General features: G+C 41.5%; 1 protein-coding gene across 2 annotated transcripts in view; it reads left to right on the top strand.

The window, feature by feature from the left end:
* Positions 1 to 18,208, top strand: part of MLXIP (MLX interacting protein) — a 66,279-nt gene that overhangs the window by 21,839 nt on the left and 26,232 nt on the right. For both annotated transcript variants that reach the window (XM_072600555.1, XM_072600556.1), the window contains exons 2-3: positions 17,596 to 17,702; positions 17,973 to 18,058. In XM_072600555.1, coding sequence (XP_072456656.1) covers positions 17,596 to 17,702; positions 17,973 to 18,058 — 193 coding nt within the window. The remainder of the gene's footprint in view (positions 1 to 17,595; positions 17,703 to 17,972; positions 18,059 to 18,208) is intronic.

Here is an 18,208-nt window from a genome sequence, read left to right on the forward strand (position 1 = left end):
GATAATCATAACACCCACTTCTCACAAAAGAGATAATGTATGTAAAATGCTTTATAAATGGTGGTGACGATATCTGTGAAGAGTCATGACGTGAACAAGTCAGGAAAAGTAGGTTGGGGCCCAGATTTTGAAGGATCTTAAAATGGCAGACCACTAGTTGGTATTGTCATAGAGCAAAAAGGAACCATTTACAATTTTGATCAGGAGAGGAACATGGTCAGACCTGTGCTTTATGAAGATTTTTTGGTGACTGTGTAAAAGACAGATTAGAGATGTGAGAAATTCTATTTTGGTGTGATATGTGAGTTGAGAAAAAGTAGGATTCATTGTGGCATGATGTACTTAGGCCAGGTCTCCTAGAGAAGCCTGGTCTTAAAAATTGTGAAAATTAAGACATTAATAAAATTGAACGCAAAAAAATTTGAACTGCTAAATGTAGGAGTTTTTTAGACCTCATTTTTTAAAAGAAGAAAACCAAATTGTAGTAAAATGGAAAAAAGAAAGCGTAACACTTAAAAGAGAAAATAAAGGAAATTGTTAGAAATTGTTTTACCCAATTATATGCTAACAAAAATACTTAAAAATATGTAAAATGCTCAGATTAACACAAGAAGAAATTGGATAAACTACAAATGAATTCCCAAAGAAAGAAGTTCAAGAGCAGATAGATAGATGGCTGTGAGGAAGCAGAGTTGACTAGGTATAGGGCTTGGATTCAAGAAGATCTAAATTCAGATCCCACCTTAGGGATACAGCTCTGTGATCCTGCGTAAGTCACTTAACCTCTCTCTGCCTCAGTTCTGTCATTGGTAAAATGAGGGTGAGAATAACACCTGTCTCACAAGGTTGGTGTAGGGATCCATGGAAGTAATACATGTAATTGTTTTCAGTCAATCAGTCAACGTTTATTAAGTGCCTGCTATGTGCCAGATATGATGCTGTAAGCACTGAGGATACAAAAAGAGTCAAAAGGTAATCCCAGCTCTCAAGGAGCTTGTCATCCGACAGGATGGAGTGCAAACAAAGGTAAATTATATACAGGATAGAAAGGATATGGTTAACAGGAGGGCATTAGACTTTGGGCCTTAAAGGAATCCAAGGAGGTGAGTAGTCAGAGTAGAGGAAGGAGAGCATTCCAGGCATGGGGGATAATCTGAGGAAAGACCCTGAGGTAAGAGATGGAGCATCTTGTTTGTGGAAGAGCTAGGAGACCAGGGTGACTAGATCATTGAACTGAAGAGTACGTGGAGGAGAGTAAGGTATAAGAAGACTGGGAAGGGAGAGAGGGGCAGGTTATGAAGGCCTTTCCATGCCAAACAGAGCATTTTGTATTTGATCCTGGTGCCACAGTTTAATGAGTAGGAGGGCTTCTTATAGGTTGTATTTTCACTTTTAGGAAAATCACTTTAAGTGGCTGAATGGAGGGTGAGCCAGAGTGGGGAGAGGCTTGAGACAGGCTGACCCACCAGCAGGCATGAGGTGATGATAGAATAGTCCAAGAGATGTTGGAAAGGCGAAATTGACAGGGCTTGGACACAGATTGGAGAGAGGGGGTCAGAGACTGAGAAGACCCAGGATGTCTCCTCCACTGCAAGCCTGGGGGACTGGGAGCATTATTTACAGGTGAATTAATAAAAAAGAAAGAACATCTACTGCCGTTACTATACGAGTTGTTTACAGTAATAGGAAAAGGCATCCTTCCAATCTCTTCCAGTAGTACATATAGGGTCTTGATGCTTTAGCCAAGCAGAGACAAAAGAGAGGGGAAACATCCCCAATGAAGAGTAACACACAAATTTTACATAAACTGTTAGCAAATAGGCTACAGTAGCATAACAGAAGGATTCTGCACTACTACCAGATTGTATTTGTACATGGAATTCAGGGCTAGTTCAACCTAAGGAAGACTATAAATAAAATAAATCGTAAATAGAAGTGACAAAAACTGTGTGATATCAGTAGATCCCTTTGGACAGTCCAACACTAACTCCTGTTTAAAACACTGGAAAGCATAGTAATAAAATGACTTTCCCTTAATATAGTACGTATCTATCCAAAACGAAGAGCAAACATATGTGATGGAGAAAAATGGACAGCTTCTCACTTTTGTGTTCGTCCTTCGTTGCCAAAGAAAACCATGCCATCAGAGAAATGACATGACTTGCACTTGACTTTGTTTTGAGTGAGGGAGGGCTATGCAGGTCACCAGCCTCACTTCTCCTCCAGTGACCAGATATTCATCATAATGACGGGAGATGATCCAGGAAGCACTGGGAGGCCTTGGCCTCTTTAGGCCAGAGTCTATGCCGGTACTCACTTAGGGTGAGGTAACGTCCATTCGTTGAATATGCCTGTTTAAGAAGGGGGTGGCCCCTTAAATGAGGCAAAGAAAAATAAAGCAACGGTTATTATTGATAATCACTCTTAAGTTAGAAGAGAGCCCTTAGGCGGGGGCCTCATTTTGTCCAATGTATGAGCTTCAGAGTGTAGTAGGTTTAAGGTTTTGGGAAGGGAAAGGGAAGAGAAGGGAGAAAGGAAAAGAAAGGAAAGGGAAAAGGAATAAATAGAAGGCAATGAAGCAGTCTACTCTATCTTAGGTGAACTCAAAAAAGCAGAAATTGAAGTCCTGCTATCAGACAAAGCAGAAACAAAAAATCATAATATATAAATGAGATGAGTCCTTGATGCTAAAAGAATCATATACAACAAACCAATATACATATTAAAACTATGTGCTTTGAATACATAGGGGAAAAAGTAACGGAATTATAAGGAACAACAGACAGCATAACCGTGCCATTTAGAGACTGTAATATTTGTATTTCCATTTTGACAAAATTAACAGATCAATGAAGCATAAAATATTGAACTGAACAAATTACTTGATGAATTAGATCTAAGACTTATAATGTCTTCTAAATGGAACTGCTAAAGATTTTACACGTTCAGCATAATATAGATTTTTTTTTTAAATGATCATCTATTTGGGCCTTCTAGTGACTTTCCTCTTTCAAATTTTTTCCTTTTTATCCTTTATATTGTTTATTTCTACTTACTGTTCATTTGTTGTTTCCTCCATTAGTTTATGAGCTCTTTGAAGGCAGCAATTCTATTTTGCTTCTGTTAGTATCTCTACCACTTAGCACAGTGTCTGCTACCTAGTAGGTACTTAATAAGTATTTGCTGACTAACTACGTCAGGACTACCAACCTACCAGGCGTTGACTTGAAAATATCTACAGACCTCAGCACTTATCAAGGTAGCTTATTCTGTTTATGATTATTCAAACAAAGTAACTAAAAAATAATTACTCGTTGACCCAGAGATTCCATGAATTCCAGGACGTTGATAAGAGAAAGTTCCTATGTTTGCTGACACACTTATAGTTGCATTTTTTTGTAGTAGCAAAGAAATGGAAACAAAGCTGAAGCCCTTTGATTGAGCGATGGCTAAACAAGAGGTGGTACTTAAATGTAATAGGATAGCAGAGTAAAGGAAAGGTGATAGTTACCACATATTTACCATACTGCTAGAAATGCTAAATATCCTAATGAAATAAGAAAGAATTAGAGGGAAATTATTGCTTTTTTGCAGATAATATGATTTACTTAGAAAAACTTAAGAGTCGACCAAAAGTTAATTGAAGCAAAGTTGCAGGAGATAAAATAAATTTCCATAAATCATTAGTATTTCTTAATGTCACCAACATAACCAAACAGAAAGAGCTAAAAAGACAATTCCATTCCAAATAACTTCAGAAAGCATAAAGTATTTTGAGTGTGTCTACCATAATACATCTAGGAACTATATAATAAGTCCAGCTATAAAATACTCTAAATAAAGCCAGACCTACATAATTGGAGAAATTAATTGCTCATGGGTAGGTCAAACCAATATAATAAAAGTAATAATACTATATAAATTAATTTACTTAGTGCTGTACTAATCAGTTACCAAAGAATTAGTTAGAATTTGAACTAAAAAGAGTTAGAATTAATTATAACTAATGAGAATCAGAGCTAGAAAAAATAATGAAATTCATATGAAGGGTCAAAAGGGCAGGAATCTCAAGGGTGATGATAAAGTGGTGAGAAAGGACATCTGCCAGCGCCAGACCTCAGACTGTACTACAAAATGGTAATTATTAAAATGATTTGGTACTAGTTAAAAAATAGAGAAGTTGATCAGTGGAACTGACTAGGTGAACAATGTAAAACAATTGAACACAGTAGCGTAGTTTTCAATAAACCCAAAGACCCCATTCACTTATAGGATGAGTATTCACTATATGGAAAAAACTTTTGGGGAAAGCAGAAAGCAGTTTGTCAGCAAGATAAACTCAAAGTGGATATTTAACTTTAGATGTAAAAGGTAGCATCATAAGTAGATTAGAGGAGTATGGGAGAACTTTGAGATCCATGAATCCATAACCAAGCAATGGAGAGAATCTCAGAAAATAAAATGGAACGTTTTTGACCATATAAAATTGAAAAGTTTTTGCCCAAACAGATCTATTGCAGTTAAAATTAGAAGGGAAATAGATAACTGGAAGGGAAAAATCTCTGCAGTGAGGTTTCTTTGATTAAGGTCTCATGTCCAAGATACATAAGGAATGGATTCAAATTTATAAGACTTTGCAATTTCCAGTAGATAAGTGGTCAAATGGTAAGAATAGGCAGTTTTTTAAAGGAAGTTGAGAACCACGCTGTCAGTAACCATTTGGAAAAGTGCCCCAGATCTCTAATATCAGTTCCACTTCACACCCACTAGATTGGCAAAGATGACAAAAGAAGAAAATACATGTTGGAGGGGTTGTGGGAAAACAGGTAACAATGAGCCATTGTTGGTGGAGAGTTGATTGGCCCAGCCATTCTGGAAAGAAATATAGAACTTTGACCAAAGAGGTACTAATGTGACCATTTATTTGCCACAGAACCTGAAGGAAGAATGCACTGTGAGCAGCCATATCACATCAATGTCCCAAATGGCATTTAGAGGCCAATCCCAAATTGCTTCTATCATAACCCAGGTAAACCACTGCTAGTCCTTTACCTTAGACAGAGAGATCAGAGAAAAAGGGAAAGCACTCATATGTAGAAAAATATTTATAGTTGCTCTTTCCTTAGTAACCTAAAACTCGAAACTGGAGGGGCTTGCTCACCTATCAGGAATATGACTAAACAAATGTTGACGTATGAATGTAATGGAATATTATTGTGCCAAAAGAAATGTTGAAGTGGACAGTGTATGATATGAACTGACATAGTAAAGTGAGGACTGCGACAATTTACGCAAAGGTAACGACACAGCAAAAAGCCACTTTGAAGTCCTGTGAATGTAGTGATAAACTGCAAGCCCAGAAGACTGAAGATGAACCACGCCAGTCACCTCCTCTCAGGGAAGTCATGGACTTAAAATCCAGAATGAATGAACATGCATATCTGGATGTGGCCAACGTGGAAATCTGTTTTGCTGGACTATTTGTATTTATTGTGAGGGTTTTTTGATTTGGTTTAATTAGTGGAGGGAAAGATGATCAATACTTATAAAAATAAATTTTGAAGAGTTAAAAAAAAACTTGAAGGACTTGAGCAGAACATTCAAGGATTGGGGACATTGAAAAAGCTAGGCTGACTGGTGTGTGTTAGCAGAAGGTGTTGAATTCAAAAGTCAGGATTTTGGACTTGTTGAAGTTGTTTTTTTGTTGTTTTTTTTTAATAAGTAAGATTGGGCTTTGGGGGAAGGACATAGCTTACGTGAGTACCCTGAGAGTGTCCCAAGTTTGCTGTCATCATCAAAGTATCTAGTTAAGTGTCTTCCTAGACTGTGGATAAGTAAGCCCTGCTGTGGACTCTCCTCTTTGGTCTTTCTTTGTATTTCCTCTGTTGGTGATCTCAGCTGCCATACGTTTAGTTATCATCTCCCTGCACATGACTCCTTAATCTATATATCAAACCAAAAATTCTCCCCTTGAGTTTAGTCTCAAATTACCAATTGCCTCTTGGACATCTCACACTCAATATATCTAAATTAGAGCTCATTTTTCCCCAAAGCCAATTCTCAGATTTTCCTATTTCTATTGAGAGAGCACTACAGCTATTTTTAATCCTGTATAGTAAGTCATTTGTCAAGTCTCTCTGCGACATCTCCTGTGCCATTGGCTTCTTTCCATCCTCACTTGTCACCTAGTCAGTTGTACTAGTTTCCTAATTGATCTCCCAGCGTCTGTTTCTTCTACACCATCATCCCGTTGATATTCCTAAAGCACAGCTTTTGCCTTGTCATTTCCACGACTTCCCCTCTAAAAAAACTTACCAGGTCTCTTACTTCTGGAATGAAAAGGTGAGATCCTCAACTTGGCTTTTGAAATCCTTCATAATGATTTCTGTCTCTCTCTAATTTTGTTCCATATCACCCTCCTTGACTTACTCTGGGCCTCAGTCAAACCGGCTTCTAGCTGGTGTCCCATACACAAGACACCAGCCCTTGGCCTCTGATCACGTGGTCCCTCATGCCTCCCTAACCCCATCCCCCTGACATGCTGTCAGAACACAGCCCAGGAGCTCCTTCTTTCAAGAGACCTTTCTGGATCTCTTCACGCTCCCCAGTTTTTAACGCTCTCGTGGTTGGTATTGCTTTGTATACAGTTTGTTCACTTACATTAGGCTCTATGTTGTATTCTCCTTGAGTGTACAGGGACGTTTGTTTTTTGTTGTTTGATACTCCCAGTACCCGGCACAGTGTCCAGCACACAGAAAATATCCTTAATAAATGTTTGGAGAATTGAATAGAGCCACGCACTATCCTCTGAAAATCCAGAATATCAGATTTTTTTAGGAATTCTAGTGTAGAAACCATTGCTATAGAAGAGCTGAGAGGAAGGCTGGGTGGTAAGCTCCTGGTGACAGCTGGGCCAGGGTCTCTGGAGTGCTTATTTTTATGTGTCCGCTGGGAGTCTAGGGAAGATTTTCACTGGGATGATCTCATCTATAAATCTGGAAGATGCTTTTGGTCTGAGTTTTATAAAGGTATGTTTTGTTGGCTTAATGATTCACAGAATGACATTTGACTCGGTTGGTTTTTTAGCCACTTGCTTGCTTAATGCTTTGAGAATCCCAATTAAAACTGGTTTTAAGCTATGAGGGTTTGGGGTTCTAGAGGGGAGGTCTTTCTTCCCAGAGTCAGTGGAGGACAGAGGCTCCTTTTAGAAAGCGATCCCTATGGCTTTGGGGAGTTTATTTTTAGGGTTGGGGGATGTGACAATGTTACTTTATCCTCAGAAATGTACAGGCAGCTTCAGATTTCTTTGGCCCTTAATCGGCGTAAGTAGCTCGCCTTGCCTTGGAGTGGCCTAATAATAGCAATGATGCCTTGAGTTTATTTAGCGTAGTTCTTCAGAGGGACTTGGAGCTGCTTGCTGCCTGATCGCCATCTCTCCTCCCACCAGTCCTGAGAGTTGTGCAATCTGTAGGGAAACTAAGGAGGGGGGGGGGGGGGGGGGGGCCTGCAATTTTTTTTTTCTTTTGAGGGAACTAACTAGGGTTTCTTAGCACATTGGCAGCGGTCCAGTAGAGTGAGGTGCCCTGCCTCCATTCATACATTGTAGTAGTAAAAAGCAGATGATTTCTCAGTTCCATTGCTTTACCTGATGTCTAAGACTAATTGGGGTTTGTTTCTTATATAAAGCCATTGAAAGGAATGTTTGAATGTAGTAATTATCATCTTTTCACTTCACTTGGAAGTCTTTTTCTTCTCCTTTCGGTGCCAACAGCAATAATGGCCGTCTGATACAGGCCCACTTCCCCCTCCCCCAGCTTGTCCAAATTTCTTTTCTGACCCTGTAAGTCAGCATGATGTTCTGAGTCAAGAAGGAGTACAATTGATAATAGCTACTTTTAAATGCACAAAGGCCTTAAAGTACAAGGTTAAATGAGAGACATGTATATGAAAACTCTTACAGGTGAAGTGTGATTTCTTAAATCCAGATGTTTGCACAAATTCAAATTAACCCACCCAAATTATTAGTCTTAATATTCTTTCCAAGGTCATAGGGACTAATGATGCTTTGTTGTTCAGTCATCTCCAATCCCATGGACACTGATTCTGTCCTTAGGGTTTTCTTGGCAAAGAAAAAAGAGTGGTTTGCCATTTCTCCAGTGAATTAAGGCAAATAGTAAGTGGCCTGCCCAGGGTCACACAGCTAGTAAGTGTCAGAGGCTGGATTTGAACTCAAGTCCTCCTGTCTCCAGGCCTAGCACTCTGTCCACTGAGCTACCTAGCTGCCTCAACATTATGCATCAAAGGTAATAAACACTTGAAGTGTAAAATACAAGAGTTGTATGTTTGTAGAAGTTTTTTCCCCCTACATTTCACTGTAAATTTTTTATTCTACAGGCCACTTTCTTTTATTCTATGGGCCAACTTCTTTTCCCCACACATAGTTGTGTAAGGAAAGATGCTGAGGTTCTAGGACTCAGTGTCTCTTCCAATAGAATGAGTACTTAAGGTTTGGTTGATTGCATGGTTTTCTCTGTGGATTGTTTGAGAAACCTGCTGACCCTTGTGCTAGAAACAAACAGTATCCAGAAGTTATCCATTAGAGTGTCTAGTGTATGGCACAATTTGAGAGAAGGTTCTTTCTATGCTGTGAACAGTAGGATTGTTCTGGTTCTAGCCCAAGGGAATTGAGAGAAACCAGAGTTCCAGTTTCAAATTTTACCAGCTCTGGTGCTATAACATCTAGGATGTCATTCCTAAACATGCTGTCTCATCCTCCATCTTGTTGCCCATGCCCGACCCCAGAACATATACCCTTTCTTTCCCTCTTTACCTGGTTTTACTTCCTCTGAACATTAAAAACTTGCTAGATTTCTGACCCCCTTCCCCTTCTCCCCCCAATACTGGTTTAGGCAGATCAGCGAGCAGGAGGGCATGCCTTAGGGGTCAAGTCTCTGAGGTTTTTTAATAAGGATGAAGGTCATTATCACATGTCACTGATAATTCAGTGTGGGGAAGGCCTGGTCCCACTATCAGAGTTTAAAGGATTGGAGTGTGGAACTTAATCAGGCAGAATGATAAAGAGGAGAGAGAGAGGGAAATGGGAGTGAAAGAAGTCTGGAAAAAACCAGTTGGGAGCTCATCTTGGCACTGGAACATCTTGTGCACAGGGTCTCTGTGATTCTGTCCCTATAGTCATTTCCCTAGATTTAGTATTTGTGCCTAAAATAGGCTCCAGTTCTTTTACAGCTAGATAGCACTTTCATGGAGAGAACGGGTCGGGCTAGCTGACTACCCACCTTGGCTGAGAAAAGGTAGAGAAATGGGGCCCGTCCCATCTGTCAGTCTGCCACAGATCCCAGAAGAAAGCTTTGGAGTTCTGACTCTTGTTTTGAGGCACTAGGCCAACACTCCTGGGACCCAATAAGGTCCCTTCAAATAAAAGTCAAAAGCACTTTGTGAGTAGGACTGATTTCACGTGTCTGAAGATGGCACTCAAGTGTAGGTGTGGGAACAAGGCCTTGAAATGCTGACAAGCCTGCAAGGAGGAGGCTGGCTCTGCCTGTGTGGGCAGGCTGATACGGGGTGGTTTTGGAGAGGGCCAGAAGCACAGGGATGATTCCGTTACATGCGCCCTTCTTCCCTGGCTTTGGCTGCTCCCTCTCATCCCAGCTCTCTTCAATGAACCTTTGTCTTAACCATGGACTGTTAGTCTTGGCTCCCAGAAGCCTGTAGGGACCAGCCCAAATCCTGAAGAAAGGCCAAGGAAGATAAACTAGTCTGGGGCGGCAGAAGTTTTGAGCAAGTGAGACAGCATGATACAGGGAAAGAGCATCAGTTTGGAGGCGGAGCCTGGGATTGAATCCTAGCTGGGAGACTGGAGAAGTCATTTCATCCCTCTGAGTCTGTTTCCCCTTTTGCAGAATGAGGAGTTTGGACTAGATGAGCCCTAAAATCAGACTTAGATCTGAAAGAGATGTTAAAGTCATTGAGTCTCACCCCTGTATTTTACAGCTGTCCCTTCCAGTTCTAAAAGTAACCCATTTTTTAAAATTAATTTTTAGTTTTCACCATTCATTTCCATATGATTTTGAGTTCCAGATTTTCTCCCCATCCATTCCCTCCCGCCACCCCAAGACAGCATGCAGTCTGATAAAGACTCTCTTAGTCATGTTGTAAAGAAGAATTAGAACTGTGGGAGAAATGATGAGAAGAAGAAACAAAACAAGATGGAGCAAACTGCACGTTTCCATCTGCATTTAGACCCCATAGTTCTTTTTCTGGATGGAGACTCATTTTCCATCGTGAGTCATTTGGAGTAGCCTTCGATTCTTGCATCGCTAAGCAGAGATAAGTCTGTCAGAGTCAGTCATCGCACGGTGCTGCTGTTACCGTGTACAGTGTTCTGGTTCTGCTACCTTCACTCAGCATCAGTTCACGGAAGTCTTTCCAGGTTTTTCTGAAGTCTGCCTGCTCATCATCGTGCACCATAATTTGTTCAGACATTCCCAATGGATAGGCATCCCCTTGATTTCCAGTTCTTGGCCAAAAAGAGCTGCTATAAATATTTGTGTCTGTGTGAATTCTTTTCCTGTTTTTATTATCTCTTTGAGATACAGACCTAGAAGTGATACCACTGGATATGGATGTGCACAGTTTGATAGCCCTTTGGGCATAGTTCCAAATTGCTCTTCAGAATGGTTGGATCAGTTCACAACTCCACCAGCAATGTTTTTAGCGTTTCAGTTTTCCAACATCTTCTCCAACATTTGTCGTTTTCCTGTTTTGTCATGTTAAAAGTAGTCCATTGTAAAGACGCACTTAGGCTGCAGTGGCAAAGGTTGAATACCATCTGGTAACAGTTACTTTTATGTAGCTCATTTAGTCCAACTTTCTTATTATGCAGCTGAGAAAACTGAGGCCCAAAGAGATGGAGCTTTTTGTTCTTTGTAAGCTAATAAGTGGCAGAACCAAGATTTGAATCCAGGTTCTCTGACTCCCCTTGAAATACTCTTTCCATTACTTCAGAGTGCCTCATGCTTCTCTTTCCCTTCCTGTTCGGGGACCCAGAGAATCAGGCTCCAAAGCCATCCATCTCCCTTTCCCTTTAATAGTGAGTTATTGGATCCTTGTCTGGAGCTGACTGAATCCAGGTACCTTCCTCCTGTCCCATTGTTCATTTTTTAAAAAGCATTTCAGTACATCTTACGAATCTTCAGTGATTCCCAGTTAAATTCTCTATGATTTACAATCCCAGGAAAGTTACCTTCTTAATAACTTTAATTCCCTTGTACTGTGGCATCTGAGTCATCATCTTCACTAGAATAGCGTCTCTTTTAAAAGGGAGTCTGTAAGATACTTAGATCTGCCAATGAAAGCTGAGAGGAAGACTTTTTCCATTGTAGATTTCACAATTTAAGGAGTGAGTAAGCTTCTTCTTTCTTATGGGGAGAGTGTGGGGGCTATCACACCACTGCAATGTGAAGATGGTAACTTCCTGAAGGAACTTGTGTGCCAATTGATGGATGACCTTGGAGAGTGAGTGCCAGACCTCACCGTGGGCTTTGACCAAGCCTTAAGGAGTCCAGAATGTTCCAGTGGCGTGTGGGCTTATGGAAGCATCAGCCTCTTTAGAGAAGTGAGTCGAAGCAGGAGGGGAAAAGGTGAAGATATTCCATTGCGGATGAGTGTAGAGACAGGCTCTGCTGTTTCTTTTGGCCAGAATGGCGCTCTGGAGCTCCTTGGGGCACAGCTGGCATTTTCCTTGGCTCTTTAGAAAGCTAGATTGGTTTAGCTGAGCTGTTACTGCTTGCTGCAGTTGCTTCTGACCTAGAATCTCTCCAAGGTTTGGGTGGACAAGACACAGAATATCTGGATCAGACTGCTGTGTGACCCCTTTCCCTTTTGCTCTATGTTCCTCCAGCTTTCTAGATCCACTTTAGAGATGAATTCTAGGGGTTAATTGTGAGGCACGGGTACAATGGTGGCATCCTGCACAGTGACAGAATTTGAAAATTGGCAGTTATCTGGACCAACCAGTTCCTGAAAAAGAATTTCTGTCACGTCCCCAATAAATGTCATTTCCCCCCATCTCTGCTTGTGGTCCTTTTCCTCAATGTTAATATGGTTTTCTTTGACACCCTCATTTTCACTGGGTTTCTAATCCTGTATCAGGGGGAGAACATCCTGTGGAGACTATAAATCTAAAGTAACCATGTAGATGTGTTGTCAGGTACCTGTTAGCACTACACAAAACCTACCATGACTTACTAATGATGAAATGGGAAGCATGTACTGCCCAAATCACAGACCTCAGAGGTCACATACTGTCCAGCATGATTAGCCCAAGGAAGGACCACTTCAGCCCAGGGCATTTGGGATAAGGGAAGTAATCTACGTTCTTTCAGACTAGTAAAGAAAAATGAGGGCCTGCTGGGAGGAGTAGTGCCACTTATAATCCCTCTTGTCCCCAAACACACAGACAGAGCCATGGTGACAAGGGTAGAATTACTCTGCCAGCACTGTTGTGGCCTTTAGGCTTATCATCCAGATGTGCCTGAGCTCTTGTCTCAGGGCTAGCCTCTTCTTCTTGGAGGTGACCCAAGCATTCTGATAACCAGGGACATGCTGCTGCCCTCCCTAGTTTTGTTATTCTCAAATAACTTTTTGTGAGGAGCGCCCAGCTAAGGTTACCAGGCATGCGTTAAAGAGTAAATGCCCTGGTAAATGGCAGGAACAAGAGGGAAGGAGGAGAGAGGAGACCATTTGGGGGCAATTGTTTTTAAAAAATACAAAGTGTGTGCATTTTTAGAACTGTGTACTATGGATATTTCCTTTCAGTGTCCTTCATCTAGTAATAATAATGGCAGCAGTGCATTTAGAAAGTACTTCACCAGTGTTTCTTTTGATCCTCACAGCAGCTCTGGAAGTACAGGCTGTGATATTCTCTCTCCCTCCCTCTCTCCCTCTCTCTCTCTCTCTCTCTCCCTCCCTCCCTCCCTCCCTCCTTCCCTCCCTCCCTCCCTCCCTCTCTCCCTCTCCCTCTCCCTCTCCCTCTCTCTGTCTCTCCCTCCCTCCCTCCCTACCTCCTTCCTTCCCTCCCTCTCGACAGATAAGCAGAAATCACTTAGTGTCACACAGTTAGTGAGTTTCCAAGGCCAGATTTATACCTGGTCTTCCTACCCTCAGACCTAGTATTTGAGTGCCCATTATGTGTGGGGCTCTGTGATAGGTACAGGTATGAACTCTGTCTGCCCAGAGTTCCCAGAATCCCTTAAGGCAGTTTCATTGCCCCTCACTTGGTAATGACCTTTCTTTGAGCTTTCCATAGCCCCTTATTAGCATCTCTCTTAGGCCTTTATAATGCATTATTCTGTATAATGGTTATTTGATTGAAGCATATCCCCCTGCAGAATTGTCAGCATCAGAAGGCCATGCATAGAACTTTAGCTAAATTTTCTATCCCACCTACTTCACTTAATAAAGGTTTATGGAATTGATTGTGGATATCAGTAGTGATTTGGGACATTTTTTCACATGACTTAGATAATTTTGATTAGTTTATCTGAAAATGGCCTATTCATATCTTCTGACTATCAATTAGAGAATGGTTCTTATTTTTATTAATTTGACCCACTTCTCTATATATTTGAGTAATGAGGCCTGTATCAGAGAAAGAAAATTTTTTTTCACACTTACGGTTGCTAACTGTGTTTCCCTCCATCCTGTTTTTCCTCATTTATCCTACTCTCCTTTTACCCTGTCCATCCTCAAATGTGGTTTGCTTCTGTTTACCACCTCCCCCAATTTACCCTCCTTTCTATTAGCTCATCCCCTTTCCTTCTCTTATTCCCTTCCCCTCCTACTTTGCTGTAAGCTAAGAAAGATTTCTGTATCTAACTGAGGATGAATGTTATTTCCTTTTTGAGCCAGTTCAGATGAGAGTAAGGCTTGTGTGCTCCCCTCCCTCCATCTTCCCCTCCACTATAAAAGTTCTTTCATGCCTTTTCTCCCAGTGCATTCCTCTTTCTCACCCCTTAATTTTATTTTTTAAATAATTGTTCCATCATATTCAACTCATACCCATGTCCTCTGTTAACATATACTTCTTCTAACTGCCCTTATAATGATAAAAGTTTTTAAGAGTTACAGGTATCATTTTCCCTTGCAGGAATGTAACCAGTTGAACCTTATTGAATTCTTTGTGATTTTCCTTTTCTGTTTACCTTTTTGTGTTTTTCTTGAGTCTTGTATTTGAAAATCGTATTTTCTATTCAGCTCTGATCTTTTCATGAGGAATGCTTGAAAGTCCTTGATTTCATTGAATTTTTAATTTTCCCCCTGAAGGATTATACTCACTTTTGCTAGGTAGGTGATTCCTTAGTTCCTTTGCCCTCCAAAGTATCATATTCCAAGGCCTCTAATCCTTTAATGTAAAAGCTGCTCTTGTGTTACCCTGACTGTGGCTCCACAGTATTTGAATTGTTTCTTTTGTCCGCTTGCAATATTTTCTCCTTGACCTGGGAGCTCTGGAATTTCGCTATAATCCTGAAAGTTTTTATTTTGGTATCTCTTGCAGGAGGTGACTGATGAGTTCTTTCAGTTTCTATTTTGCCCTCTGGTTCCAGAATATCAGGGCATTTTTTCTTGATAATTTCTTGAAAGGTGATGTCTGTATATATATATATTTTATCATAGCTTTCAGGTAGTCCAAAGTTAAATTATCCCTGATCTTTTTTTCCAGGTCCATTGTTTTTCCCGTGAGATATTTCCCATTTTCTTCTACTCTTTTGGCTTTGTTTTATTGTTTCTTGCTGCCTCATGGAGTCATTAGCTTCCATTTGCCATTTTAGTTTCTAAGGAGCTATTTCCTCCAGTGAGCTGTCGTGCCTCCTTTCCCATGTGGCCAGCTCTGTTTTTTAGGGGGCTCCTCAGTGAGTTTTTGCATGTCTTTTTCCACTTGTTCAGGTCTTTCTCAGGAGTTCTTCTCCTTATTGGATTTTTGTGCCGTTTACCATTCGGCTTGTTCTTTTTTTTTTAGGTTTTAATTTTCTTCAGTATTTTTGGTGCTTCCTTTACTGCGCTGTCGGCTTTGTTCATGATTTTCTTGCTTTACTCTTCATTTCTTTTCCCAAGTTTTCCTCTGCCTTTCTTATTTGATTTTTAAAATCCTTTTCTGAGACCTTTGAGGAAATTTTTCTTTGAGGCTTTTGATGTAGCAGTTTTGACTTTGTTGTCTCCATCTGAGTTTGTATTTCAGTCTTCCATGCCACCGTGCTAACTTTCTGTGGTTAGTTTCTTTTTGGTTGTTTACGCATTTTTCTAGCCTTTATGTTAAAGTTAGCCTCTGTTCCCAGGGTAGAGGGTGCACTGTCCCAAGCTTTTTTTTTTTTTTTTGGTGCATCTGTTTTTGGAGTTACTACTGAGGGTCTGTAAATTTTCAGTTCTTCCAGTGTGGAATAATCGAAGGAGAGATGTGTTTACTATTCTCCTGGCCTGTATTCTGGTCTGTGAGAGATCACCAACACTCCTTTCTGCCCTACAGCTGTGGCCAGGGTTCCCTGCCTCCCTACAGCTGCAAGCTCTGGTGTGATAGTGCCTTGCCTTGGGACTGCAGCCTACGACTGTGACTTGGAAATGTGCCCAGTGCCAGCAGAGGGACCTCTGAAATCTCTTTCTGACCAGTTGTTCAGTCTTCTTACTTCTTTGAGCTCAGAGCTCTGGAAGCCGCTGCTGCTGCTGATTCAGTTGCCCCCAAGGCCTGTAGCTGATGTGCTGAGGCCCAGTCTATGCTGGACTGTGTTCCACTCTCAAGTTGGTGTGACAGACCTTTCCTGCCAACCTTCCAAGTTGTCTTGGGCTGGAAAATCATTTCACCCTGTCTTTTTGTAGGTTCTGCTATGCCAGAATTCTTTCTTAGGTGTTATTTAAAGTTGCTTGGAGGGGAATTTGGGAGAGCTCAGGCGAGTCCCTGACTTTCTTCACCTCCTTGGCTCTGCCCGTGCAACATTTCTTTCTTCATCACTTTCTTAAATCTAGACTGTCAACAAAACTCTAAATCTAGCTCTGATTTTGATAATGTTTTCCCATGTCCGAGATATAAATACAGTTAGGAGTAACAGTGGGAGGCAGAGTAAGAAATGGCTTCAGCACTTCCTGCATGTACTGTACTCAGGAGAAGTGATTTGCATCAAGGTTAAATAATTTCTGGAACATTTGAGGTCTAAAGACCCTCAACTTGCTTAATCCCCTCTTTACAATGGAGGGATTAAAGAGTCTGCTCCAACAACCTTCTTTCCAGATGAAGATCCTAGAGTCTGGAAAGGTGAAGGGACTTCCCCACACAGTTACAGAAGGAGATCCCAAAATGAAAACTCCCAGGAATATTACAACCAAATTCCAGAGCTCCCAGCTCAAGGAGAAAATATTGCAGGCAGCCAGGAAGAAATACTTCAGATACTGTGGAGCCACAGTGAGGATAACACCTCTCTGCCAGGCACTGTGTTAGGCACTGAGATGTTAAAACAAATAAAGTCATCTCTGCTCTGAAATTTGCTTTCTAATTCTAATAGAGAAGTTATTTATTATCTACATAAATGTCGTTATCAACAGTCCCATTGTTTGGTACATTTGAGATACATTTTTCTGGGAGGGTGGGCTGAGGGGGAATAGAGATTCTGAAATAAGGCCTGGCCTTGCTGCTACTAGTTTTTTCCTCTGGATACCAGAGGCATGCTTCACTCAGGAAGGATAGGATCATGAAGCGATGAGTGATGATGAGGTGGGGTGCTACTGCTGGACATCCATAGAGGCAGGAGGAAAGTAAGTATTTGCCACTATATCTATGTGCTTGGAAGCATTTGTTGCCTCCACTGATGCCATCAGGGTCTTGTCATCAGTCGTAGTCGTCTAGTTCTTGGAGACATACTCCTCTCGCAAGTAGAGGTAGAAGTTGTCAGATGGTGGCTGGCCTTGCCATTCCTAGCTTCTTCTGGTATCTCTGACTTAGGTTCTCTTGAGAGAGGCAGTAATTTTCACATAGAGTCAGCAATAGAAACTGAGTTTTCAAGTGTATTTGATGTTTATCAGTATTTAAGACAAATGCTGAATGGCAGTTCTTTCCTTGCCATACCCAAGCAGGCAGAACAGCTGAGAATTTGCTTTCCTGAGTCATTCTGAGGGTGTTTGGAGAAGGGGTATCCTGGGATCCCATGGTGACCAGTGAAGAGCTTTGGCTTGTGTCTTCTCTTGATCATCTCTTCCTCCTGCACCAAGCCAAAGAAGAAAGATTTGTATTTCAGAGGTGGCTCTTGTGGCCTAGAGCTCAGAGGAGCTTTCTTTCACCTTGTGCCTCCTTGGTTTGTAAGCATAACCTCGAGAAATATCAGTGGGCTAAAAAAGCCACACTCACAGGCCTCAGTGGCTGCAGGGCCCCAGGCAGCTACCTGCCTTGGGGGACAGGGCCAGTTCTGGGTAGTTCACAATAAAGGCTGATCCTGTGTCACATTTTCATGGAGGGTATTGGAGGGGTAGCTTTTGGCAGTCCTCTGACTCCAGTGTTTTCATGGAAGCCACTGAGTTCCTGATTTTGCTTTTCAGTGGGAAATTGGTATCTCCAAAGTGGAAGAACTTCAAAGGGCTAAAGCTGCAGTGGAGAGACAAGATCCGGCTCAATAACGCCATCTGGCGGGCATGGTATATGCAGTGTAAGTGAGCTCCAAAGCAGAGGCATTCTTAGGGGCTGCTTAGGAGAGGAGGCCAGGACAGTTCTGGCAGGTGTCAGATCCCTTCTAGGGATCCTTCATCTACTGTTTGTAAGCATTTTTCCTCTGATCTCTACTTCTCTTACCTCTTCCAGTTTAAGAGGAAGCTAAGGAGGGACCTAAGCCGAAAGGAGAGAGAGCAGCCAGACTGGGTGGGAGGGGACATGCCGAAGTCTTTGATAGAGTTACAGTTTCTTCCCATCTTCTCCCTAGACTTGGAGAAACGGAAGAATCCCGTGTGCCATTTTGTGACTCCCTTGGATGGCTCTGTGGAAGTGGATGAGCATCGCCGGCCAGAGGTGCTTTGGGAAAGATTGTCTTTTTGGGGCATCAGTTCTGGGTACATGAGAGGACAATCCTCTGTACTGACACTTGAGTTTCTTTAGGACCTACCTGATTTTAAGGGTTGGAAGGAGCGGTTTTCTAAATCTCCTGTGTGCTCTCCAGTG

This window comes from Notamacropus eugenii, chromosome 4 (genome assembly GCF_028372415.1).
Source record: "Notamacropus eugenii isolate mMacEug1 chromosome 4, mMacEug1.pri_v2, whole genome shotgun sequence".
In the NCBI taxonomy this organism is placed as follows: Eukaryota; Metazoa; Chordata; class Mammalia; order Diprotodontia; family Macropodidae; genus Notamacropus; species Notamacropus eugenii.